At 42.1% G+C, this 25,683-nt stretch overlaps 2 protein-coding genes and 1 non-coding gene across 13 annotated transcripts in view; all 3 read left to right on the top strand.

The window, feature by feature from the left end:
- The first annotated feature begins 1,271 nt into the window (after positions 1 to 1,271).
- Positions 1,272 to 15,864, top strand: RBMX (RNA binding motif protein X-linked). Of its 3 annotated transcripts, XR_010834860.1 has the most exons (9): positions 1,272 to 1,437; positions 1,628 to 1,734; positions 7,021 to 7,192; positions 8,260 to 8,376; positions 8,736 to 8,850; positions 8,969 to 9,094; positions 9,186 to 9,274; positions 11,917 to 12,003; positions 14,254 to 15,864. XR_010834860.1 is itself a non-coding variant. In XM_067005225.1 (8 exons), exons 1-8 carry the CDS (start codon positions 1,329 to 1,331, stop codon positions 10,081 to 10,083), a joined length of 1,143 nt encoding a protein of 380 aa, XP_066861326.1. In that variant the 5' UTR covers positions 1,274 to 1,328; the 3' UTR covers positions 10,084 to 10,380. The 3 variants fall into 3 exon arrangements, 2 of the variants coding, with proteins under 2 accessions (XP_066861326.1, XP_066861325.1); XM_067005225.1 differs by lacking the exons at positions 11,917 to 12,003; positions 14,254 to 15,864 and adding an exon at positions 9,776 to 10,380 and having other exon boundaries at positions 1,274 to 1,437; XM_067005224.1 differs by lacking the exons at positions 11,917 to 12,003; positions 14,254 to 15,864 and adding an exon at positions 9,776 to 10,380 and having other exon boundaries at positions 1,277 to 1,437; positions 9,171 to 9,274.
- On the top strand, positions 1,488 to 1,559 carry LOC125184975 (small nucleolar RNA SNORD61). Its single transcript, XR_007169705.1, has one exon. It is a non-coding gene; the product is annotated as a small nucleolar RNA SNORD61 (small nucleolar RNA).
- Positions 15,865 to 16,048: 184 nt separating the features above from the next.
- Positions 16,049 to 25,683, top strand: part of ARHGEF6 (Rac/Cdc42 guanine nucleotide exchange factor 6) — a 40,954-nt gene continuing 31,319 nt past the window's right edge. For 4 of the 9 annotated variants that reach the window (XM_067005219.1, XM_067005218.1, XM_048078266.2 and 1 more), the window contains exons 1-2: positions 16,049 to 18,331; positions 19,315 to 19,398. In XM_067005219.1, coding sequence (XP_066861320.1) covers positions 18,167 to 18,331; positions 19,315 to 19,398 — 249 coding nt within the window. In that variant the 5' untranslated portion in view covers positions 16,049 to 18,166. Of the gene's footprint in view, positions 19,399 to 24,030; positions 24,139 to 24,384; positions 25,657 to 25,683 lie in introns of those variants that run through there. The other 5 variants (XM_048078240.2, XM_067005223.1, XM_067005222.1 and 2 more) reach the window with 5 other exon arrangements.

The following is a 25,683-nucleotide window of genomic DNA, read 5'->3' as shown; positions in this document are numbered from 1 at the left end:
CGCCGCCTGGGGGCCGGCCGCGGAGGGCGGCGGCGCGGTAGCAAGCGCGGTGCGTAGGTGAGGCAGCCGGGCTCCGCGCGGCCGCCGCTGCGGGCCCGAGGCGCGGCGGAGCCGGGCCTGGCCGCCTGCCCGCCCCGCGCGGCGCCGAGGGAGCAGCGCGGCCGCGGCGGGCCGCGGGGGGGGGGGGGGGTCCCAAGCGTGCGAGGCGCGCTGCGGCCGCCATTTTAGGTGCGGGGGTTCCGCGCGGGGTCCCGCCGCGGGCTCGCCGCGTCCCCGGGGAGGACACAGGAGGGGCGTGCGGAGGGATGGGGATGCGGTCGGGCTGCGCGCTCGGGTCAGCGCCCAGGCGGTCGTCTGGCGCTGGTAGGGAGAGGAGTCCCCGCCGGAGGTGGCCGCCATTTTGTGGAGGTGTGTGGAGAGCGCCGAGGGTCTGCCGCCCCCCTCCTTGTCCTCCTCCTCCTCCTCCTTTTCACAGCCCCGCCGCGCGGCTCCGCGGGACAAGGAGGGGGCGGCCCCCGCGGCTTTTGCGGCCGCCCGCGGGGCTGAGGGGGCCCGGCCCGGCCCCTCCGGCCCCCGGCAGCCCCCGCCTCGGGGGGCTGCTTTGTCTCCGCGCCCCGTGTGCGCTGGGAGCGGCGCAGGCCCTTGGTGCGCCCCGCTGCGGGCTTTCCCGCCAGCGGCCCGCAGGCGTGCGGGTAACGCTCGGCCACAGGCGCCAGGCGCTGCGCCAGGCGTTCTGAGGCTGTGCTTTGTCTTTGTTCTGGTCTCTTCCCACTCCCCTTAGCCGCGGCCTCCTTGCGTAGGGTTGCGGTGATGGAGTGGTAGCCGTTCAGGCTGATGCCTTCTGTAGGCCGGGACTCTGGCGTAGCCTCGATGTTCTTAAAATAACTTAAAAGATTGTGCTTAATTCGGAGTATTGGCCCACCTGGCTTTAAATTAAGTACTTTGGTTTTATCGTGACATACTAAGTATATTTATTGGAAAACTTGTGGTAGGGCTTAAGAGCAACTGCTAGGATTATTATCAAGGGCAAAAAAACTGCTTTTCCATGTTCCCCAGTATTATTTGATGTGAAAACTGTTTTCATCAGTGCTTTGCTTTACTTCTCAAAGTTGACTTACTCTATTTGAAATAGTTATTTGCCTTAGCCTATTACTTTTTTTTTTGTCCGTTATACATCAAATCTCTTAGTTGACATCCTATTCAAGGAAAATTTCCTTGAATGTATGAGGAAAGTTGAATATTCCATGAGGTTGTCTGGAAGTCTCTTTTAGTTTAATGTTTTGTTAATGACACCTATATGCTTTTAATAGGTCATTCGTGGCATCAAAATGGTTGAAGCAGATCGTCCTGGAAAACTGTTCATTGGGGGCCTGAACACAGAGACAAATGAAAAAGCCCTTGAGGCTGTATTTGGCAAATATGGACGCATTGTGGAAGGTAAAAACAATAAAAAACTCTTGTTACTTTAAGATTAAAAAAAAAACTTGGCTGTGATGACTCTTTGGTGTTGATCATCTGAAATGATGATACCTTCGTGTCCTCTAAGAAGTTCTGAGCTTAAAGCTTAAATAAAGGCTGTGTTGTAACCTAATTATGGAAGAAGAATAACATAGCTTTATTTCCGCAGTCCTCTTGATGAAAGATCGTGAAACCAACAAGTCCAGAGGGTTTGCATTTGTAACGTTTGAGAGTCCAGCAGATGCAAAAGATGCTGCCAGAGACATGAATGGAAAGGTAGGAATTAAGATCAATTACACTTTGCTGTTGCTACTAACCAGAAATACAGATCTATGGAGTAAACTAACTAATAATAAGACTGGGAAAGACAATGGACTAGAAGATCCTGGAGACAAGTCATAGCTTTAAATATGTCAAAACATATTACTTCCTGGTAATCCTGGATATGACAGTAGAAAGTGAAGCCTGGCCATCAGTCAGTCATACTCTTTCAATTGGTGATGGATGGTTTTCTAGTAGACTGCTCTTCACTGTTTTCTGTTCTATGATGCTTTTTTAAACTGTATTTGAATGTAGTGCTGTAGAAACTACAACTTGGGGAAGTGACTTACCTGAAAACTATGAATGTTCCCCTTAACATGGGTTTAACATGACTTCCCTACTCTGTGGTGCATTGATGCACCCTTAATTTGTAGGTGTCCTTACGTATGTGAGTTGCATCGTCAACCCGCTTGGCATGTATGTGGAGCATCTTTCCAGTTACTGTGAAATAGCTTTGTAGTTAACTAGCAATTGAATTGCTTATTTACACCCTACAGTGGAACTACATGACTAACTAGAGAAAATACTAAATAACTAATATGTATTTAATGTTTTTAAAAGACAATCAAACCTGAAAATTTGGAGCAAAGACTTATGAGATTAGCATCAGGGTAGCGTAAATTCCTTCAACAAGCTATTGTGATCTGTGTCTGTTCCAGGATGTGTTTGAAAAGCTAGATGCTGTAACTTAATGGTCAACAGCAGCCTATCTTCAAAGAGATGCTGTCTTTTTAGACAGTGCAAGCTGTCATCTCAGTTAACTTGAATTTCAATCTCTGGTCTTTAATGCATAATCTGAACAGGTCAGGTGTTAAGGTCATGCTGAATCAGCCTTTCTGTAAGCAGTGCTTCTGGTGGTGCTTTCGTGTAAGGTTAAAAAAGCTTCTACTTAAAATGATTGAATAACACTTGGGTTTTTGATAGCTGTTGGTGCAAGATACTGAATTAAAAGAAAAATGTCCGTTATTGCAGTCCATAGGTAATGCATATAAATATTTGCACTTCTGGCAATAAAAAAAAATCTTTTTCTAGTGTTCACAGAGAACGCATATAGTAAAATGTAGTTATTCCTTGGTTTGTGTTATAGTGGGCTGTCTGCTGTGTGTGCTTCTTAGTTCCTGTGTGCTTGAGGACAGTCTCATGATGGTTAGTGTTGCTTTCTTCAGAGACTTGCTTTGTCTTACTCAAGTTAGTCATTTTTCTCAAGGTGGAGAGTGACAAGTCAGATAATGTCCTTTCTATTGCTGGTCTAAACATCCTTAAAGGTGTACCTGTTACTGAATGTACCTCCCATTGTGTAGTTTGCTGCAGTTCTGAAGACCTGTTTACCTGCAGTTCTGAAACCCTGATTTCCTCTGAATTAATCATTCCACTGAACCCTCGCATACGGTAACTTGAAGCACCAGCAACTAACTGTCAGACTGAAAGGAGTTTAGTCACTAATCCTAGGAACTGTTTGCGGAGTGCACCATTTTCATTTAATGCCTCTGAAAATAAATCGCCAACTGGTCTAGATCTTTAGTACTGTCTTTTTGATCACATTGGAAACATTCATGAAAATAATGCTCAGTAAAGTAGCTAAATGAGATTTAATGCTTGTCTGAGATGTCTGTGTTGGACTGCACCATATGCATCACTCAAGAACTGCTAGAAAGTACTGCCTTGTGGGTCATCATTCTAATGGATTCTGTCTTCAGAGCTGGAAAACTAAACATGCCTCCATCTGCTTTGAAATCTGAACACTGAAGTATGAAAAGAATTTCCTCACTCAGGATTTGGCCAAGAATGACTGTTTACCATAAACCTTGTAGGTGTTGCTATATATCATTCCAATTCTGTAGTGGTCTAGCATGGTTTAACCATGGTTATGGAAGATGTGGAAGATGATTGGGAGGTAGCCTCTTGTCCTCATCTTAAGAAAGCCTTCTGGACAATAAGTGATGCTTGTACTTCAAAAAGACTCTGTACTCTAGATCTGAAGAGCTGTGATGCTTGAGGCATGCTGTGGGAAGAGATCATTCTAATCTGTCTGAAATAGAAGCTTCTCTTCACGTTTGGAAGCGATGGTTTGGAGTACTCATGAAAATTCCAGGCACTTCAAAAGACGCAGCAGCAGAAGTACTGTGCAGACAATAGTTCAAGCAGTCTGTAAGGAGTAAGTTACAGTCTAGCCAGGGAAGAAGGTTCTGTGTGGCCTGTGTGTAGCTCATTCTGTCATTCCAAGAAAAATCAAATTTGCAGCCAGTAGAAGAGGCTGACTTCAATGATTTCTGCAAGAGTGTATCTGCAGTTGCTGTGTTAGGGAGGGGGGTAGGGAAGAAAAGGGTTAAATAGCTCACTTTAAAATGGAACAGGCATAAACTAGTCTCAGCATGCTTGTTGAAAATTTTAGTCCTGAAGAAGGTCAGGAGATAATAGTTTTGGGGGAAGGGCGATTTTTTCAATTTAAACCTTCTCTGCAGAATTGGATCAATCTTAGCCTGAGTAGCACAGTAAAAATGTTAGAAGTATCTTATAGCGAATTCTTCAGGAAAAACCTTAATTGCATGGTAGTAAAGTCAACATCCTGATGTCATGAAATGGACCTGCTTATCTAAATACAAGTGTGAATACTCCAAGTATGTATTGAACATTCTATGAAGTAGGCTGTTGTGATCTTCTGGTTTTAAGTCCTGAGGGGAAAAAAAATCTATAATTAAAGAGAATATGACCTTAGAGAAACATCCGGGACAAGCCAGAGATAAAATTCCATTTGAAGACCTGCCAAGCCAGCTGGAGTGTGTTGAGATGTTGGAAGCAAATACTACAATCCAAATGACAGTCTAAATTGTACTCAGCACTAGAGAAGATTGTCTTCCTCTAATCATCAGAAACCTATTTCCCATTCTTCTGGTGAAGAATTGATACAATATGCAGAAGCTCGGCCTGATAGGAAACTACCTTCAGTTCTTGAATGTATTTGGTGGAAGGAAGCCTTCATGATGTGATGTCAAGGAACATGCAGAAATGGTGGAGTCGCTGCAGCATCAATAGTAAAATCTTCCACTTGAGAGGGAAGCCCTATGTGATGTTAGGCTGCTGTTTCATGCAGGTTTCTTTGGAGCTCTTAAATTATGGCCATTGAAACCTTCCAAATACACTACATTTAACTCCTGTTGGAAAGGGAGCAATTTGCAGGACAGTTCTCTAATTCTGTTTGCTTGAGGTTCCCTGGCACAATGCAAAATGGTACAGGTTGTTCATTCCACATATGAGAGTTTTAATTATGATTGCAAATCTACTACTAGCCTTAGATGACTGTTCAGTAGACTTCCCTACATTCTAGCACCAAGGTGATGCCACTCAGTGGTGCCCGGATCATACTACAAATGCTGCTGTAACACTCTGAGTCAAGATTATAAACACCAACTAATAAGTTCATTTTGACAGCTTTTTTTTTTTGCTTTGGGCCCATTGGAAAAACAATTCCTTATTCTGAGATGGCTTGTCTGAGTTTTATCTCTTCAGTAAGATGAGAACTTTCTCTACTTGACCTGAAAACTGATAACATGAAAATGTTCCCTCTGCTTTAAAATAGGACAAACTTTGACAGATACCTTCTGGTTTAAAAAATCTTTTTGGACTTCAGGACTGCTGGAAAGCATTTTGAAAAAGAAATGTTTTGCCTGGGTAGGATGCATAGGTTCAAGACATAAGGAAATAGTAGAAGTCATTGGGAAAACTCTGCTCCCTATATTTAGAAAAGCAAATCAAAAAAAAAACGGACTTGGCATCCAGATACTCAAAACCCCATGGTAATGAAAAGTGGTGATATTAGGTTTCCAAAATTCAAACAAGCTATGAGGAATTTCTCATGAAATGGGACAGTAGCGGTTGTGATGGCAAAGTTTAAGGCTTCAAGCCTACTTTTTCCAGTTTTGAGAAGGATGACTGAGATATGAGATGTGATGGCAAAATTATGATATACAAACTAAGTTCCAGGGATTAGTGGTATTAATGCTTTCTCCTGGAATGTTTCAGCTTGTCATGCCACGTGTTTTTGAGAAACTTCATATAATTAAAAGACTTCTATTAAGTCAAAGACGAGACCAGTGTGATTTTGCTAATATTTTTTTCCACAATGGATCGTCAGACCTTTGGATATACACATGTTTTTCAAACAGTAGGTACAACTCCGGTGGCAGAATACATGAGCTACTGGAGTGGATGATTTCAGAAAGGGACAGATTTCAGTGAAGATTATTATTTTACCTCAGTAAGTAATCACCAGCAGTCAAGAATAACATACTACTAGCAGTCAGTTTTTGACCATTATTGCAGTAAAGAAGTGCAATTAACAGCACTTCCTTTCTAATTCATTAGGTATTGTAGCAGAGTCAAATATTTAACAAAAAGGCAAATAAACATATTTGCCAGGACAGATGTGCAATAAGCCAACTTCGGTAGAGCTTGTGATCTTGACTCTGTTCTGTTGACCAAATGTGAGGTGTCTGAAAGGCAATACAGAAATTTGATAAACTTAAGTTACTTGGTATGTCTTACTACCTGCTCATATTTGAGGTACAATAAGCTGGCTGCAGAGTTCCTGTTACTGCAGGTCTGTGCTCCAGAAAAAACATACACTTCAAAGAAAAGTCCCCTCTGCAAAAGCAAGTAAGAGTAATTTGTGGCAGTCACCTCTTTTTGAAAACCCAGCTTGAAACAGTAGAAAAGAGGGGTGAATTACCATACTCAGTCTGCTTTGTAGATGCTGAAATTACTTCTAAATACTTCAGCGATCACCGTTTAATCAGGACATCAAGCAAATGTACTTAAACGGCCTCCCCATTGCCAGAAACCCCAACTGAAGCTAAGATACCTTCAGCTTAATCCTGTAACTACTGGTGCAGTCAGTTTGGTACAAAAGTTCGTGGCAATTGGAAGTAAATTGGAGCTCATAAATCATATTTCATTTACAGAATAAATGACATGGGGCTGCCGTAGTCATTGGACACTTTTGTTTTGACTGAAAGTCCTTTTCGATGCTGCTCTGTATTTTTCATCAATACAACAAGAATGAAGTACTGTAGAAATAGGCCCAACATGCTGCTGAGTACGTGGGGACTAATACTGAAGACTGAAATCTGTTCTAGAGTTGCTCTAACTTTATAAAATGGAAGCCCTGTAATAGTGAAGCAAGAGGGGCTTAATTTAAGAAATACAAACATGACTGAGCAATAAGTAAAGCAGCTTCTTCTTTAGTCATTAGATGGGAAAGCAATTAAAGTGGAACAAGCAACCAAGCCCTCCTTTGAAAGTGGTGGTAGGCGTGGGCCGCCACCCCCTCCACGAAGCAGAGGTCCTCCCAGGGGCCTTAGAGGTGGAAGAGGCGGAAGTGGCGCAAGAGGACCACCTTCAAGAGGGAGTCACTTGGGTATGTATTTACCTATCTCATTATATACTTGGACAACATACAAGACAATCCCATTGGAAGATGACAATAATCCTACTGGAAAAAGCCAAAGAGCTGAATAGTGCACTCCTTGTTCATTATTAAAATGATGAAATATGATCTTGGCAGTTGAGTCAAATTTTTGATTAGGCAAGTACACCTTAAGAAAAAGGCTTTCAAATATGAAGATTCCCTTCTACATCTAACACTCCACCTGACTTTTGGCTATGAAAGAAAAGCAAAACTCCTGCCCTGCACGTGAGAAAGGAAGTTTTCTGGTATTCAAGTTGAAAAAGTGATTCTCTTCCACCAGGGACAGGGAACTGCCTTCTGTTCTTACGTAGAAAGTGGTCTAAACTCAGTGAACTGTAGGTGTTTAAATAACTGATCCTTCTGGGTCACAGTGGCAATTAGGGAAGTTAAGCATTACTTGTTACAGTGTTTTCAGATGAAGTTTTCTGAAGTGGAGGGGTAATATGCTACTTGATACTGGATGTTCTTTAACTTAGATATATCTTTGTTTAGAGACTTTTCAGTATCAAAATAGTCATTTAAAAATAAAGCAGCACCTGAGGTATAATGAGGGGAAAAATGGAAGTAGTAAAAACTCCATTCTTGGAGAGTCTGTGTAGTAGGTCCTACAGAACCTCTGTTTCCTCTTTATGTAGGATCTTCTCTAGTACATCTTCCCAGGTGGCGGCTTTTTGTCTTTTGAGGACAATAACTTGTTCAGCATTTAAGCTGTGGCTGATGACAGATACCAGTTTTCTTTCTCCCTTGCATCACACCCTGTGGCTTTTGGTTCACTTCTGTAAGATAATTCTTAAAAGGAATTAAAGCCGTGAAAAAGTTAATTTGGCATGCTCTCAATTCTGCCAGTAGTATCTAGTAGTGGCCAAAACACAAGAGGAGGGGTTTTTAGGTGCCTAAAATTAGAGGTTTGCTGTTGATGACGCAGTAGTGGTAACAGCAGTTATTGCAGTTCAGGCTTTTAAGGGTATACAGATGAGTATCACAGAAGTAACGAGGTGTGTGGCTTACCCTTCTAGGGTCTTCTCGAGGACCACTTCCCATGAAGAGAGGTCCACCTCCACGAAGTGGAGGCCCTCCACCTAAAAGATCTGCACCTTCAGGACCAGTGCGTAGCAGTAGTATGGGAGGAAGAGGTAAGAACTTGATAAATTATGTTATTGCTTAGTCAGCCAGCTTGCAGTACCTTAGTCTTCAGAAACTAATGCAAATCATTGATTTTAAGTTAAATCTGTTGTGGGCTAGTGCATTCTCTTTACTAATCTGTCAGTTCTTATTTACAACACTTTGTAGCTGTTTGTACAATTTAGTGTGATTCTAAAGACGTTCCTGTTAGTGCTGCTTTAAAACTATACAAGCAGAAATGTAAATTACTGCAAGGTGAACTACAGATGGTGTTCCTAAATCACTGTAAGCTGTTTGCTAATACTGCCTTGGAGTCTTCTGTGTGTTCAAGTGCTAGTTAAATTCTAAAATTTGGGTTGCTTCTCTTAAGCTCCTGTGTCACGTGGAAGAGACAGTTATGGTGGTCCTCCACGCAGAGAACCGATGCCATCACGAAGAGATGTCTACATGTCTCCAAGAGATGATGGCTACAGCACTAAAGACGGGTAAATTTTCTTACTAATTTAGCTTGGCTTAATTTTAAGTTCTTCTAGGAAGGATTTTGATCCCTGATAGTTTCAAAGCGTGACACGTAGTTAACAACACAATTCTTGTTCTTTGTAGTTACTCAAGCAGAGATTATCCCAGTTCCAGGGATACAAGGGACTATGCGCCACCTCCACGGGACTACGCATATCGTGATTACGGTCATTCCAGTTCACGTGATGAATACCCCTCGAGGGGCTATAGGTATCTACTACTGGATTTTTGTCCATGTCCTTCTATTTCTGCTGTGGTCCAGCTGACTTATACTAAGTCTCAGTAGTCTTTCCTCTTACAGTGATCGTGACGGATACGGTGGTGGACGTGACAGAGACTACTCAGATCATCCAAGTGGAGGATCCTACAGAGATTCATATGAGAGTTATGGTAAGAATTCATTTTGAGATTCACGTAGTAATTTTTACAGGTGTCATTAAAATTTGACTTTTACTAGGTTGCTCATGTTTTAGGGGGAAGTGGCACGCTTTTTTTTCCCCTACAGTGAAAGTGCAGTTGTTGGTTATCATTTGATCGTCTTGTTAAATAAGCTATAAACTAAAGAAGCAAAGTCTACAGTTCAGAATTGCAACTATCTCTGGAAAATGTCTGAGTTTCTTCTCTAAAGTAACAAGCTGTTCTGGAATACCCAGTAAAGAGCCTGCCTGAATAAACACCGTCTGCAGTCCTTCAAAGTCTTTAAATCCACTCACTGCCTGATACTCAATTCCCACTTTAAGTACCCTTAACATGGCAGATTATATAAAGAGCATCTCGATACATACGAAAGAGTAACAGTAAACATTTAATACAGCAGTTCTGTAAATTCAGATTGAAATTGTTATATATAACTTATGGTGTTGCCATATTACCTGACCATTGACCCTGCAGGTAACTCACGTAGTGCTCCACCTGCACGAGGGCCCCCGCCATCTTATGGTGGAAGCAGTCGATATGATGATTACGGCAGCACACGTGATGGATATGGAAGCCGAGAAAGTTACTCAAGCAGCAGAAGTGATGTCTACTCAAGTGGCCGTGATCGTGTTGGAAGACAAGACAGGGGTCTTCCCCCATCCATGGAAAGGGGCTATCCACCGCCTCGTGATTCATACAGTAGTTCAAGCCGCGGAGCACCCAGAGGTGGTGGCCGTGGAGGAAGCAGATCTGACAGAGGTGGAGGCAGAAGCAGATACTAAAAACACTCTTAAATTTTTTTGGACCAAGATAAATTTCGCAAACAAAAGTGGAAGTTGTTCTATCTTTACTACCAGAGGACTACTAAAAGGAAAAGTTGTTTTTACCTTTTTTTATTGTTGCCTGTTAAGTTTTCCCCTCCATGACTTTTATGCTTTTGTGAAGAAAAGTTAAACCAATGTTTAATTTCATTTCAAAATTGTTAACATTTCTTTCAAAAGGCAGATGTTAAATGTATAAAAGTTGAGCTGTGTACTAGTGTTGTAATTTTCAAAGTAAAGTTTCCCTGAAATGCCACACTTCCCATCTGACTTTCCTCATGAATGGAATAAGCAGTTCTTACGATCTTCCACACAACATCTAACCATCTAGGATGGAGCTGGATTGTTCTACATATTCAGCATCTCATTCTTAAAGTATTGGTTGTGATGTGGAGGGTGGTGGGGATATTCCACACAAAGTTCAGTTTTGTCTAGAATTTGACGTTAGTGTTCCCAGTTCAAAATGCCTTCAGATCCTTGTATAAAGAAAATAGAGGATATCATTCAATTAACCTGAATGAAAAAGCAAGTGGATAATACTATTTTTTTTGCCTTCATACTGTTCCATGGGGAATTTAAAAAGATGTCCCCTCCAAATGAACCATGTACTTGTAAGTCAGCTACAGAATACTGTATGAAAAAAAGTAAAAAAAAAAAAAAATAAAAATAAAAAGTTTGACCAATTCCATCAAAGAAGCTGCAAAACGATGCTTACTCATACTGTTTCAAATTTTTGCAACTCTGTAGTGTTTCACTTTTAAAGGAACATCTTTGATTCCAAAGGAGAAAATAAGATAAGCAAGGAAGTCTTTCTCTCCACTTCTCAAAGGCTTATGGCTTCATAAAAACAAGTGAAACTTTCAGCATTCCACAGCTGATTTAAAGCATCAAATGCCTGTGAAACAGCAAAGATGGTAAGCAAAGCAAACTAGTTTTTCAGTCTAAGTCAAAATTGAATCAAGTTGTCTTCCTCTAGTACAGTAAGACAAGCTGCACGTCATGGCAATGGAAGTGCTGTCTAGATTAAAAAAAGAAAACGAAAAACTTCAATGCATTAGAAGTTCTCCAAATTCAACATTTCTTCTTGGATAAAAGCATTTATGGCACTGATTTTGAAACTAAAGACGTGAGAATGCAGCTCGCTATAGACAAAATACTGTGAAGTAGGGTTGGGAGGGGATATTTTGTGCCCAGTATCTTTCAGTGAAGATGCTTAAACAGGCTGCATATACTATTATTTTAAAAATAAAAGCCTTGTGAAATCAGGAATTGGTTTAGATTGACAAATACCATCTCGGCTATTGGGAGTTTGAAGCAAGCCATTGCAAACTTGACGTTTAGTTGGATGCCTGACTCTTTAGTTTGACACTACGTTACAGGGATGTCTAGCGCATGTGGCAGAACCTGGGGCAAGTTATGACTCAGGTAAAGCCACGAAGTTCAAAAGATGCTCTTGAATGTAATAGACATGAAGACCTCCAACTAAAAACAAAGCAAAAGCATTGTGCTACTGTTTAGTCCTCAGTAAATTTTGTCGTTCAACTTATGGATTTAACATGGCAGTGCACCATTGAAAAGGAATGAGAATCCATAAGCCATGCAACCTATCACTAAGTCATTCCAGTCCATTCCAAGCCAGTGAATCTTCCACCACTTAGAAGAGAAGTAGTAAAACTTGCAAGAGACTAATCTGCAAACCCAAGCTTGTGACTTGAAATGGGGGGAAGCACTGTAGGTTGACTTGCACTATAAAATGTACTCTTCTCAGTTTGTTATATCTTACTTTGATTGCAGGGTGATAATTTCTAGAAGATGCCACTGAAGTAATGCTGGTTCGTCTGTGGATGGCAGACATGAGTGGTGCCTGTACTAATAGAACAGGTAATTATTGTACTAATGAAGTAGCTGGATGGAAAATCTCTGGTGATTCTGTATTTATAGATTTGGGTGGATGGTCTTGGTGGCTAAATAATCCCTTATGATCTGCTGAAAGCAAATTTTGGTGGAGGCGGTCTTGCTGGGCTTTTTAATTGCCAAGTTAGGAATGACAATCTTACCAGCAGTTTAAGAACAGCAGATAATAAAATATGATAACAAGTCCATAATAAATAAAGATGTGGAGTTTACTTAATTAGCAATCTTCACTAAATTAAGACCAAAAAGATAGGAATACAAATAATAGATGTTGGTACAGACCTTTAATTGGTCTTGTTAAATATGCAGAATGTAGAATTTAATGGTTACAGTAAAATGTAGTCTTTGACTAGGAGTTAACCTCTGCAAGTGTCCTTGGATTAAATTGCAGGCTTACACTCATGTCAAAAATTGCTTTAAACTTCTTAGGTCAGTTGTACTTCATGATTTCAAAGCCCACCACATTAAAGTTACTTTTCTCTGTGAGCGGAGGGACAAGTCGATGTTGGAATAACTGTTCAGACGTCATGTGAAAGTGTCACTGTTCTGTTTCTCTGATACTTACCAGGAAAAAAGAAAGCAGTAGTGGCTGCCCTGCTAACATAGCGCCCTGACAAACTTGTCCACTAAACAAACATAATTTTAAAAAAATGCGTGTAATGCCTTTTAAAAACTAGCATAGAGTGAAGGATACGTACAAGTCCTTTTTTCAAGGGCAGTACTGATGTAAGAAATACGTATATTTAGGGAAGTTTTGCCAGAATTATTTTTTATGTGATTTTTTTATTAGTATTCAAAGTACTCTATAAATATAAGAACGTATTTGGCTGCTACTTTCAAGTACTGCTTTTGAGAACCAGCTTTGAAATGGTGAGAAGAAAAAGCTGTACTTGATAGTGTTGTTCATTTGACGCATTATTACTGATTTTAGGGAAGATCCATCTTGAACTAATAGGTTTTGTTGCATACTATATGGTATTATAATCTCAATTTGCTTACAGTTTTTTTCTAAGATTCTATATACAATGTTTTTGTCAGAATATTACAGTAATATTTTGTACATGCTCCTGACAAATTCCTCTTTCATTTCAGAGTACTGGATTTTATTTCAGATAAAATACAGAAGCATCCAGTGTATTTTCTAATCCGAGTTGGAGGAAGCACATAGTTAAATAAAAGCTGTTACCTGGCCAGTTTAATATTTTGCTGTTACTGATAAAATCTCAATGAACAAAAAATGGGAAAATACATAATAAATTAAGTTCTTTTCCCACCCTTCCCCACCTACAAAAAATTAGGAGTCAGTTATCAAACTTAAAGTTTGAGGCTGGTCCAGGTCATGAATTCTATAACAGAGATGACAGCCTGTCTTTAATGTGCAGCATCCTAAGTGACTTTAAAAGGTTTTGCCAAATCATCATATAGATTGTGTCAGAATGTTTTCAGCTTCATAATACATATATGCCACGTCAGCTTCAATTCTCTGTATTAGTTGGGAAGTAGAAGATTTCCCCCCCTCCCCGATCTGCTCTAGGCAAATGAAAAAGCTCTCTAAAAATTAAGGGCTTTCTTAATTTACTAGATGTGTTTTGTCGCTTACTAATGCTTAGTGTGGGCCATGTTGTAATTAATAAAGATAGCAAAAATAATAACACACTTTCTCAGCCTACTCTGCAGCTTATAAACATTTCCAAGTTTTTAACAGGAATTATGACAATCTTAGTCTAGGGAGCAGTAAATTTAACATTTAATAGAATTTAAGTGACTACCTGGCAGGAAAGGTAATAGTAACTTCCTAAAAGATACTAATTGTACTAGTTCAGGAAGCTGATTGCTTTTTTATCCTACGTTTTATTTAATTTATAGCACATTATTTATAATCTGTACCTTTGTGTGTACCAGTTTCTTAAAAGATTCTTGAGTGGTCAAAAACCAGTGGGTTTTTCTGGTAGACAGGACTTGGAGAGGACGATATAGCATGGGTGTTACAGAGGCGTTACTTGGTACTCAGTCTAGAGACGCTGTTGTTCCATATCAATAAAAATAGTTTTCAGATCATTTTAATTATTGTGGTTAGCTTCGGATGTATTTTATGATCCTGGGACAGTTTGGAAATAAGCCAAACGTATTTGTTGAATATACAAAAACAACTCGATTTGGCTTTTTTGTGTTTCTTGGTTTCTGAGAGTATACTAACTTGAATTTCCTTTTTTTCAGACTAGAAGAAGGCAGTGCAGCAGTGGATATGCTTGGAAAAGCGAAGGATAACATAAAGCAGCTGATAAAACTTGTCTTTTGACCATGGTGTTAACCAGTATTTGTTTTAGAGGGTTGTGTTACCATTCAGGGAATTGCCTAGTGCTACTAATCTCTTGGATACAAAAACTGTTCAGATAGGTGGAAATCAGTTATTGTCTCTTGCAGCGAACATCTTCCAGGAGTCTCAGTGTACATGCATCAGTAGATTGTGCAGCAGAAAAATAATCCAGGGTATTTACATGCAGTGTTTTCCCTCTCTGATGAAAAATAGCCAGTTACATGAAAGTAAGTTGTAGTCACCTAAATTGCAAAGGACTAAATTGCTGCAAATTCTAGCTCACAAAGAAACCATCAGAAGTTTTACAGTATTCTTACATTAACAGTTTTATAATTGTCCAAGCCTTCTGGATTAGAGTAAGAAAGTGTTCATGTACTGAGATGATGTTAGTGATAAATCTCGAGAATGATCTGTTTTTACATGTACTAGGTTCTCACAGAACTCCACCCAGCAGTGCATCTCTTAACAGGTGTAGAATTCCATAAAACGATGTTTTCTTCAGAATATTTTCTTGGTTTTGATGCATTTTTGTCCTAAATATGTGTTGATGTGCCAATGTATGTAAGAGTAATCCTCAGGCATTGGTATGTCATACAGAAAACTAACTTCACATTGACTTAGTCGTGGCTAATACAGTTTATAGTATTTCAACAGTAGACAAACTTTTCTCATTTAAACAGTTCTGTTACTATTGAGTAGCTAAGAAAGAAAAAGCATTTATATACCCTTTCTAGGCATTTAAAACTATCTTTTTTTTTTTTGGTATAAGAGTATCACTAAGCTTCAGTTACAGACTGCAGACTCTAGTAGTAAGTCTGCCTGTATATAGCACGTAGGTATAATAATATTTTCCAAGGCTAATAAGCAGTTAAATAAAAGCATTATGTGTTTGTTCTTAAGAAAATCACATTACTCAGCTACACTTGCATAGTAGAAATGTTTACCAACAAGTACTTTGTAGTGGTGGTGTACTGTTAAGAAGTGGTCTGTGGTCTCAGAGAACGTACCTTACTTTGAAAATAAATGGTCATACTCTGTAACAGTAAGAAGACTTCTTTTTCAGCAGTAGGTTATAGTCTGAGTACTGCTGTTCAGGATAAACCAGATTATAACTGAAAGCTAATGCAAGTGTATGAGTTGTATGAAAAAAGATTCATATGTATTGGAAATGTTACATAATTCACATCACTGGTGTTTTCTCATTAGCTCATGTGCTGTGTTTCAGACTTCATCATTGAAAATCAATGGCTTAAATGTAAAGCATTGTTGGGTATTTTCTTCTATGCAGAAAAAAGAGAGTTACATAAAAGTGACTTGTGTACAAACACTCTAGAATGTTTTCTTGATGTCTGAACAATGTTCTTAAATTGCTCCTGTTACTGATTGTATATGCTGTTTGTTAATTTGATCTAGACCTCCTCCTTCCTTTAAAACAAAACAAAACAAAATCTAATACTGTAATATAGTCATTATTGGTGTAAATCAGGCTGCAAATAAAAGCTTGTTGGTAACTTGGGGGTAGAGGTTGACTCTGCAAGAGATGATAGACAATTCATTTGTTTTGTTCCTCTTAAGTAAGTAATCAATGTTGAAGCTTTTTCCAAAGACCAGACAAGAAATTGTTCCTTGCTTGGTGGGTGGTATACTTTAATAACCTGGGTTCCGCAACAGACCTAATTCTACCGTGAGGGTAGGTGAACAGACTGGAAGATTACTAATTGGATGCTGACGATTTTCTGAAAAGTTGGCTTTGAAGTGGCTTACCTGCAATGTTTTAAATTTGGGGGTTTTCTGAATATGTAAGAGGTCACCCTTTCAGGCTCTTGTTAAGTATTCAAGATGCAGGAAGTATTTTCATTTAATTGTAGTTGAAACCATTAGCACAATACATACCTGGCTGCAACACACAAAAACAGGCATAAACCTCTAAAACTGCCTATCTATGGGGAAAAAAAAAAAGTTTGCTTTGGAGGAGAGAGAGAGTGAAGTATTCTGTGTTCAGGTTTGTGACATGGACTGTGAAGCAAGTGTGTAATTCTCCATCTACTGAAATTGCTACGCACATGATCTCTTGCCTTATATCAGAAACTTGCTACGTTCTAATTAGATCACTGAAGTGGGTGTCTTCCATATGCATACGTTGTTCCTATACACATATGTTGACCCCAGTGGATAAATGAACATTGACAGTTGTCTTACCTACTATAGGTATGGTAAAAGAAGAAGCAAGCTATGAACATGGAGATTGGCTGTATTCAGTTCTACAGAGTAGTGCTCAGAAGAACTGTAAACCAAACCAACCAAACAACAGCAACAACAAAAACACACTAAAGGTCTTGTAATTAATTTGAAACATTTTGCACACATATGGATAGCTATAGATGCACATTACCAGATGGCAGTGTTTTGTGATTTAGCTTCAGCCTGCTTTACTGTTCACATTGGCTGCTGCTATGTGCTATATTTTCACACAACATAGAACTCATCTCCACATCCTGTTAGAGGTCAAAAGTCTGTATAATCCTAAAAAGGCAATGTTGATTTCTTATTGGTAGCTATTAAAAGTGATAATTAGGTAGGTCCAAGTATCAAGCATAAGACCTGGAAAATTAAGAGACAAAGCCATGCGTTTTCATTGTATGTAGTTTTTCATGTTGCTGTTCTATTTCTCTCTATGCCTCAAATTACTGTGTAAGCAGTTCAGAAGAACTGGTGTCTTGAAAACAATAACAAGGTTAGGAATTGGTTTCGAATATCGTCATTGAGAAGTTATTGTCTCTGGGCTAATTTGTTCCTGTTTCATTGCTTTAATCCATGATATTCTAGTTAGGCATCATCAACTGATGGGAAAATTGCTTTATTTTCTATTTGTGCTGGTGTAAGCAGTTACAAATGGCGATTGCAAAATGACTGGGCTCTTCTAAGTTAATGTGGCCAATATGGATGGTTAATATCTCCCAGTTCAGGGTGAAAAACTGAAACCACTTGTTCTTTAAACAGTAGCTCTTGAAGAGCTGGTAGGAAGTGCCATTTTAATAGGACAAGTAAAATAGTTGGAAATTTTCACTCAACTTTGGGTGACTTAGTTGTGAACTTTCAGACTTACCTGTGATATTTGTTTTGAGAGATTACATTTCATCCAAAGAACCATTTTGGATTATATGTGTTTCTTACATAAAACAGTTGAAAAAAATAATTTTTTTGTACATTAAGTGCATGATCATAATTTATTTTTTAAAAACATCTTGAAAATAGGTAACTAGAATGGCAATTTTACTAACAAGGCTTACTACAGAAAAAGTTTAAAAATGTTATTTAAAGTTAGTGTAACGTCCTCCCCAGTCATGTTTAGTGGGAAATTAAATTTTAACTCTGTAAATATCTCAGTGTATTAAAGACATTTACTACTTTGGGCAATAGCCACAAGTGAAGACCAGGTTTACAAGATGAAATTGTCTGGCAAAAGGAGAAAGTCGGTAGGTAAGATCTTTAGTGTGGAATAAAAATCTCCACATTAAATACTTCTGTTTGCAATAATTTAAACGTGTAGTTGAAGATCTGCTTTCACTGTCTCTCTTTAACAGAGCACGCTAGAAAGCATTTTGTAAAAAAGCTGTTTCTTACCTTAAAGTATCATTACTTCTGATTCTTTAGCTTTAGTGAGCATTGGTGCTGAGCAAAAAGGAGGGAGAAAAAAAAAGTTGTTTCACGTTTGAGCTCTGCAACCAGCAAAAGAGGCAGGAAGATGTAATCACGGATGTGGGTTAGCGCAAGCTGCTGCCCAGAACTGTGCTGGTGGCAGAAGTCTCGGCAATGAATCCAGAAGAGCAAATTGTAACGTGGCTTATTTCGCTAGGTGTTCTGAATTCCCCTAAGAAAATAGTAGATGATCCAGAAGAGTTCCTGAAAACTTCTCTGAAAGATGGAACCGTGCTCTGTAAACTCATCAATCGACTTCTTCCGGGATCTGCAGAAAAGGTAATTCTCGTAAGATGTATTTTGCTAGTCTGAAATAACTGCACGGTCATTTTGGGATACCTTTTTCTTTTCTTCATCGATCAGATGAATGATTAACATTCAAGTTGCTAGTTATACGTGAGAGCAGAATACGATTTCGCCTTACTTCTTTGATTTTGTCTCCTGACATCCAGAAAAACAACCCCAGACGGTTGCAGTTGGCTGAGTTAGCGCATGTTCATTCAGGGACAGGAAATACTGGGCCTACCAGAAATGAAAATCTTGGTTTTGAATAGGGTATGCAGTTTGTATTTACTTAAATACCATGAATTACAACAGTGTAAATATACTCTTTCAGAACTCTTACTGTAAAATACTTTGCTAATCAGGAAGTACACTAGAGAACAAGATTAGGAATAAATTAACCTTATATCCATGCAATTTTGAGCTGTTCCAAGTCCAGCAAATCCATTGGTACTGAAGTCATTTAAATATGTGAAAACCTCATATTACAGTTTTACGAGGCATATATCCAGACAGTCCAAAAGTGCTATGTAACTGCAGGAGAAAAAAAAAAGGGAAGGAGTCCAATGAGAGATAGGAAATGGCAACACAGAAGAGAAGCTGTTAAATTAAAAAAAAAAGTCTACCCTGTAAAAGAAGAGCCTTTATTGTGCAAAAAAAACAACACTTGCTAGCTCCTTTTGCTTATATATGATGGTTTGGGACTGTGTGTTCTGAAAAGTCATCAATTTCCCCCTGTCATTTAGGGCATTGTCATATGCTGACATTCAAAACAAGATGCCGACCATTTCAATTTATGCATCACTTCCTCCAGTGGCTCTTTCTTCCTGGTTCGACAGCTTGCCTGCCACCCCCATCCGCCCCCTTAAGAAGCTTCCCTAATTCAGTATAAAACACACGTGTCAATATTCATGCAGGCCTTCTGACTAGAGGCTATACGGAAGGTAATGCAATGATCTCAGTGGATTTTGTTTCTTTAGTATTGTCTGGAGCCTAAAAATGAAGCTGATTGCATCAGTAATATCCAGGAGTTCTTGAAAGGCTGTGCGCTTCTTAAAGTGGAGGTAAGTCAGCTTGTATCCTTTACATTATTTTGTTGTAATATTGTGCTCGTATAATAAACCACCTGAATGGAAGCCAAATGCTAGATGGACAAAACTGGTAGTCATTCCTAGTCTTTTGTATTAATAACGTGAATTGGAGGATCAATAATTTAATATTCTTTCTGGAGAACTTGGTGTGTATTAATTGTGAGCTTAACAGGTTCCTCCGCATCTTTGGGAAGAATCTAAATGGTCAGGTAGAAATACATGCGTCAGTAACAGGAGTTCTGTCTAAACAGAGTTAAGCAGGTGAGCCTGTGCATGTCTTGTTTTGTTTTGTTTTTTATTGGAGGCAAGGGCTTGCAGTTTTTAGCCTTGTTTTACTATAAAGGTGAAATATTCTTAATCCTGCAGTATTTTTCATCCCTTTGCAAATGTTGCATGAGATTCTGCCAAAACCATAATATTAGATTGATCCTTATCCATATAAATAATCCTAATGAAGACAAAGAGTACCTTATCAGTGGCTATTCCTGATCCTATATACATGCGGATTCTTATGCCTAAGTATAATTTATATTTGCAAGATCAGAGTCTAAATGAATGACTTAAGACTTCAGCTAATCGTGCCATTACATTTTTTACTAAATGCATATGGATTTAAAATATATTTTAAAGACTTTTGTATCACACTGACATTCCTACGGTAGAAAGAAGCCTGTAATTAAGAGCTGTCAACGTCTTGTTTAAAATACCAACATTGTGAAAAAGACAAAATCTGCCAGAAGCAGGGAATGGCATCCTTGGGCATTATGCAAAACATTCACGCACCACAGTGAGGAGAAAAGTCCAATTCATGGTAACTCTGTTCCTGCATGTCTCCTTTGAAGGTCTAAGCAAGCAAAGATCCTTTCTTCTCTACAGACCTTTTCAGCTAACCAGCATGAAAATTTGCTTATTCCAGAACTGTTTCACTAGCCTGTTGTTTCCCAGTAATCCATTTCTAAAAGCCTTTGCAGCAGCATGGTTTAAGAGCAGATATATATAGAATCACCGAAGGCCTATCACATCAGAAATCAATGTTGACAGTCTTCTGGTACTTGACCATGTGATTTTCTCAAATTTTCAGAGAGATTATTTTTCTATTTAAAAACTAATCATAATGGTTGTGATGGAAAATATCACAAAATAGAAATCTTAAACGTCTAAAAGATAAGACAGGAGTAGTCCTCAACTGTTGTGCTTTAACATCTCATAGTATTTAAGCCACTTCTGCAATACTGCAGTCTTTTCATGATTTTCAGGTATTATGGACTAGCAACACTGCATCTCGCTCCGGGTGGTGCTTTGATCTTCCCCATTCCTTTTCTTCCTTGTTTTAACTTAAGAAAATGGTTCTAACTTTGGTTTTTTTTTGTGTTTGTTTTTTCTGTTTCTGATTTACAACCCCCTTAATCTTTAAAATATTCTCAGCCTTCAGTAGCTTTGATAATACTCATATGGCTGCCCCTGTCTTGGCTGAAAGGAGTCCTCAAAAACTGAATAAAAGCTCATGCTCAGATCTCTCCAGCTAAAATGATTTTTTTATTATTTGTTTCCAAAAAAATAATAGCCATATTAGGATGCCAAGTGAAGAGGGATGCTCAAGGCAGGAGAGCTGAGATGGTGGACAATACATGGTACATGTGTTACGTTTCTCTCCAGCTCTTCTCTTCCCACATTACCAGCTTTTCTGAGTGCTCTAGAGGGAAAGCCACAGGGAACTTGAAAACCTTCTGCCATGTGTTCCTCCCAAATACTGCCCTGTCTGGACTCTCTTGGCAATGGCACTCTAAAAGCATGCCTATAGGTGGCTCTCCCTCATGTCTGATACTTAGTTTGCCTTGAGAAGGGCTGCTGCCTTTCAGAGGGATTTTCTGCCCAGCTCATTGCACTGAAAGCATGCTGGGAGCATCAGAACAGGCAGGGAACCTTCTTGTTCCAGGATCTATCAGCAATGAAGTTGTAGTGATCTGATGTCAGGTCTGAGGAAAATGAACACAGGACAAAATCTGTTGTGCCCCAGTAACCGGGCTAGAGGAGAGGGTAACATCAGGAAAGCTTTTAGTTTAATAACAGGTTTGAGTTCCCTGACTGCCATGCTGCTGCTTACACAAACTTTGGATTTGAAAAAGAAAAAAACCAAAAATCTAAAGGTTCTGTCAAATTCAGCCCTTCTCCAAGTGCTGCAGAACTCTTAGGTAGGAAACAGTAGCCTGGCACTAGGGCTGAGCTGCTACTTCTGTCTTGAGACTGACAAGTGCATGTTAAGGTCAGAGATTCTGTTCCTGTTGCAGATGTGAGCAAAAGAGGATGTTTGAGGACATTCAGAGCCCAGAACTTCCTCTGGATAAGGACCTGTATGAAAGGCTCATCCAGGGGAATCTCAAGCATTCATGACATTAGCATCCCCTCCTAGCATCCCATGGCTTTGTCATACTTTGCTACAGCGATCCCTACCTTTATACTATGCCTTAAATTTGTTTCAGTCTCCACGCACCTTTGTACAGCTGCCATTTGGAGCTGAATACATGCCCTCACGATGCGTCGCTAGTGTGCTAGGAAGGTATGGGTTAGTGCAGAAGGTAGGTTTTCCAACAGCATGCAGTTGAAACCCAAGTCCCACCTTCCGCTGAGCAGATGCTGCTTGGCTCTCTCTTGTGGTGGGGGCATGCCGAGAGGTTACTCCTGCAGAGCTACATGCGTGCACTTGCCTCCCACCCTTCTTTGTTGTCCTGGTAACTCAAGTCTCAGGAAATGGGAGACAGATACAGCAAGGCAAACAGCACCAAACAGCCAGACGTACACTTGGACCCGGTGGAAGGGAGGGAAAAGGACACTGTGACCTTTCTGCTTTGAGTGGCTCTGTAAAGTTGCAGCAGCTCCACAGGCTGGTGGGGTGAGCTGGAATAGCGCATCCCGTTGCAGGGTGTAAGCACCCGACCTCTTCCTTTGCTTCAGCCTAGGACTGAAGCCTCTGCAAAGATTTGCTGCTTCAAATGTGTTAGTCCTAAAACAAAGGAGGCAAGCAGAGGAGTCAACACCTACTTCTAACCAGACAAGTGCTGTAATAATTAGGTGAAACAATGAGACTGCGTCTAAAATTTTCCTGCTGCTTTTCAGTGCCAGAATTTGCTGTAAGTCACAGGAATGCCTATCAGCCCAGCTCTGCTGTGACAGAGGATGTGGGTGCTTACTTGGAGCTTAACCGTCCTTAGAGGATTCTGTGGTGGTTTGGGCTGAGGAACAGTGCAGATAACCTCGCTGCACTTTGTTTACGCTGGCTTCAGCTCCGAGCTGTGTACATGACCCCAGCCCTGGCCCAGTGAGTGAGTGCTGCTAAGGCAGTGACAGCTGGATGCTGGTGGGTCGAGGGGGGAACTGGAAGGCAAGGGGGGTCTGTCCCAAGGGCCAGAGGGAGTCTAGTGTAGCAGATCAAGGAGAAGGATCACAAGGAAAGAGAAAAATGATGAAGCGGGTAAAAAGGCCTAGCTTGTTCTAAGGGCAAAAAATGGGAACGATGAGTTGCTGTTGATACCTCTATGCATATATAACAACAACTAAATAGCTTCACTTACTGCTGAAGAATCACGAGATCATAACTTCCATTCAGCAGCAGCATTTTATTGCTAGTATGACCACAGAACTTCTGGCAAGGGGATGGATTTTGTGAACTAAGACTGGTTTCTGAAAATAAATCAATATCTGGATTAAATCAGACTGTCCAGAATGACCATGAAGCATGCAGCGTGTCACAGGCATTGTGGGCGGAACTGAAGCTCTTTCTGAAGTTGGAGGTGCTTGCAACTTTCACCACAGTCTTTCTAGACCGAGACATTGGGAGGGCAGCTGAAAAATCGTCACCCCCTTGGCTCCCCATCCGTGTGCTTCCTCAGCCTGCTCTGCTCTGTCTTCGCTCCTGCTTTCCTAGCTGGGTAATGTCAAAAGCGAGAGCCCCTGCCCAGCACCGACCAGTGCAAGCGCCGGGAATGGATACGGCCGAGACGGTGACCCAGCACCTGGAGACCTCCAGCCCGGAGGTGTACGGGGTGCCTCTGAAACCCCTGCGTCCCCCGTGGGGTAGGGGCCTGCAGCTGGGGTCCGCAGGGGCTGCCGGCGCGGCGCTTCATCCCCTTGCCGTGCTGCAGCCCCGCTGCTGTGCGGGGGTGGCGGGGCAATCTCACGCTCTCCGCAGGAGCGCGTTCCCGAGCAGATGGGCACACGCAGTGCAGGCGCTGCGCTCGCTGTGCGAGGACACGTTGTTTCGGGGAATGTCACTGCCTCCGCTGAGCTGCGGCTCAAGCACAGCCCTGCTGCAGTGTGGCAAGAACGCTGTAAATACCGTCTCCACGGCTTGCATTTTCCCTTCTATCCTTTCCCCTTCGTCTTTCCTGTCGCTTTTTCTTTCTCTTTTTTTCTCCTTTTCCTCCTTCCTTTTCCCTCGCTTTCCCTAACCCCCCCCCCCCATCCCTTCCTCCTTTCCCCTTCCCCACCTCCCGTTCCCCCCTCGCCCTCCCGCTGCCTCCCACCCGCGGCCGGCTGAGGGAGCCGCGGCGGGGCGGAGCGGGGCGGCGGCGCCGCCCGCCACTTCCCCTTCCCCTTCCCCCTTCTCCGCGCCGCGATCCGGCTCCGGGTCAGAGCCGCAGCGGCCGGCACCCGGCCCGCAGCACCGCCCGCCGCCGCCGCCATGCCCCGGGGCTCCCCGCCCGCTCCCCCCCCGCCGTGAGTCCCGCGGAGTCGCCCCCCGCCGGCCCCCCACGCGCGTCCCCGGCCGCTCCTCGGGGGTGGCACCCACGGGTGTGCCCGCGGGGGCATCGCCATGCCGCCCTCCCCGGCCCCGGTCCCGGTCCCGGCCCCGCCGGTGCGTCCGGTCGCGGCGAGCTGTGGGCTTGGCGCGCAGCGTGGGTTCTGTCAGGGGTTGCGGCCGGGCGCGGGGATGCTGCGTGCGGGTGAGGCGGCTCGGCTCCGGCTGGAAACGCTAGCCCGGCTTCCCCGAACTTTTCTGCACCTCCTGGGGTTTCAGGGCCGGCGGCTCGAAGGGTGCCGCCGGGTTGGGTTTAGGCGTGGGTTTGGTTTTTTTTTGGGGAGGGTCAGGGAGGTGTCTGCAGGGAAGGGCTTCACCGGCGGCTGTCCCCTTCCTCGCCAGCCCGCTCTTCGCTGCGAGGGCCGGCAGCAGCAGCGCGGTCCGTCCGTCTGTCCGTCTGTCCGTCCGTCTGTCCGTTTGTCCGTCTGTCTGTCCGTCTGTCCGCCTGTCCGTCCTGCTTGCTTGCGGAGCAGCCGGAGCGATTCGCTGCCGGGAGCCGCAGTCTGCGATTCTGGAAGTAGGAGAAGCTTTTTAACCCAGGTTCCCTAAAGGCAGCTGTAGGTTTAGGTGGGGTTTTGCCTCCATCCACCAGCTCTTCCGTGAGCTAACAGCAGAAGGTCTCTCCCTCTCTCTGTTTTTCGTCCAGCCTTGAGGCTCGTCTTGTAGTTACGAATGGAATTACGGGTGGATTGCGCTGGAAAAAGCGACTTTTAGCTCATAAATGAGGACTTTTCTATAAGGTGAGTTTATTCTGGAACAAGCTGAAGAGTACATTTAAATTACGCTGGCTCAACTGGACGAGTTTTTCACGTTGTTTCACAGTAGCTCTTCCAGACAAATTCTCCATGCAGAAAAGTCCTAAAAGTTTGCTTGCTTTCGTGCTAGGATTTATTTACGTATCCACCGCCACCATTTTCCTCTGGACTTTGTCAGTCTGATGACTCTGAGCCTGCAGCGTTATTCTGTGCATTAAAGGACTGGGGAAGTATTTCTCCACCTTGGTCCTTTAAGAAAAACACACCATTCATTCAAGGCAGGACTTGTTTTTCTGGACTTACTGAAGTGGAAGAAAAAAGGCACGACTGAGAAAATGACACACCAGAGGGATGCACGCAAACGCTGCAGCCTCGCTGTTTGCTTTCCGCTTCTGCTTGGCAGGAGGGTGAGGACGCGTTACTGTAACGTTGCATCCGCTAGCGGCTGCCAACGGGGTCAGCGTGCGCTGGGGCTCTCCGTTACCGTCTCCCTTTCCACGGAGGCTCTGACGTTGCTGCTCAGGGCTGGAGGCGATGCTCGGATAGCATCGGTTGCCACCGCGAGGCAGGAAAATAGTTCTCACTCCAGTGGACAGCCGGCACGGGGGACAGGGTCCGCGTGGTCTGCAGGAGCAAAACCGAGTGAGAGCGGGCGATAGATGAGCTCCAGATCAGCCCGAGGTAGGTGGGGACGTCCCAGAACTGTGC

This window comes from Anser cygnoides, chromosome 13 (assembly GCF_040182565.1).
Source record: "Anser cygnoides isolate HZ-2024a breed goose chromosome 13, Taihu_goose_T2T_genome, whole genome shotgun sequence".
Classification (NCBI taxonomy): Eukaryota; Metazoa; Chordata; class Aves; order Anseriformes; family Anatidae; genus Anser; species Anser cygnoides.
The sequence above is the reverse complement of the archived record's forward strand: the minus strand, read 5'-3'. Positions and strand labels throughout refer to the sequence as shown.

What these genes read in the sequence shown, in the direction of transcription:
- RBMX (XM_067005224.1), top strand. Translation starts at nt 1,329, where the DNA reads ATGGTTGAAGCAGATCGTCCTGGAAAACTGTTCATTGGGGGCCTGAAC. An exon ending in CCAGAGACATGAATGGAAAG is followed by an intron (nt 1,735 to 7,020) that starts GTAGGAATTAAG and finishes CTTCTTCTTTAG; the next exon opens with TCATTAGATGGGAAAGCAAT. An exon ending in TTCAAGAGGGAGTCACTTGG is followed by an intron (nt 7,193 to 8,259) that starts GTATGTATTTAC and finishes TTACCCTTCTAG; the next exon opens with GGTCTTCTCGAGGACCACTT.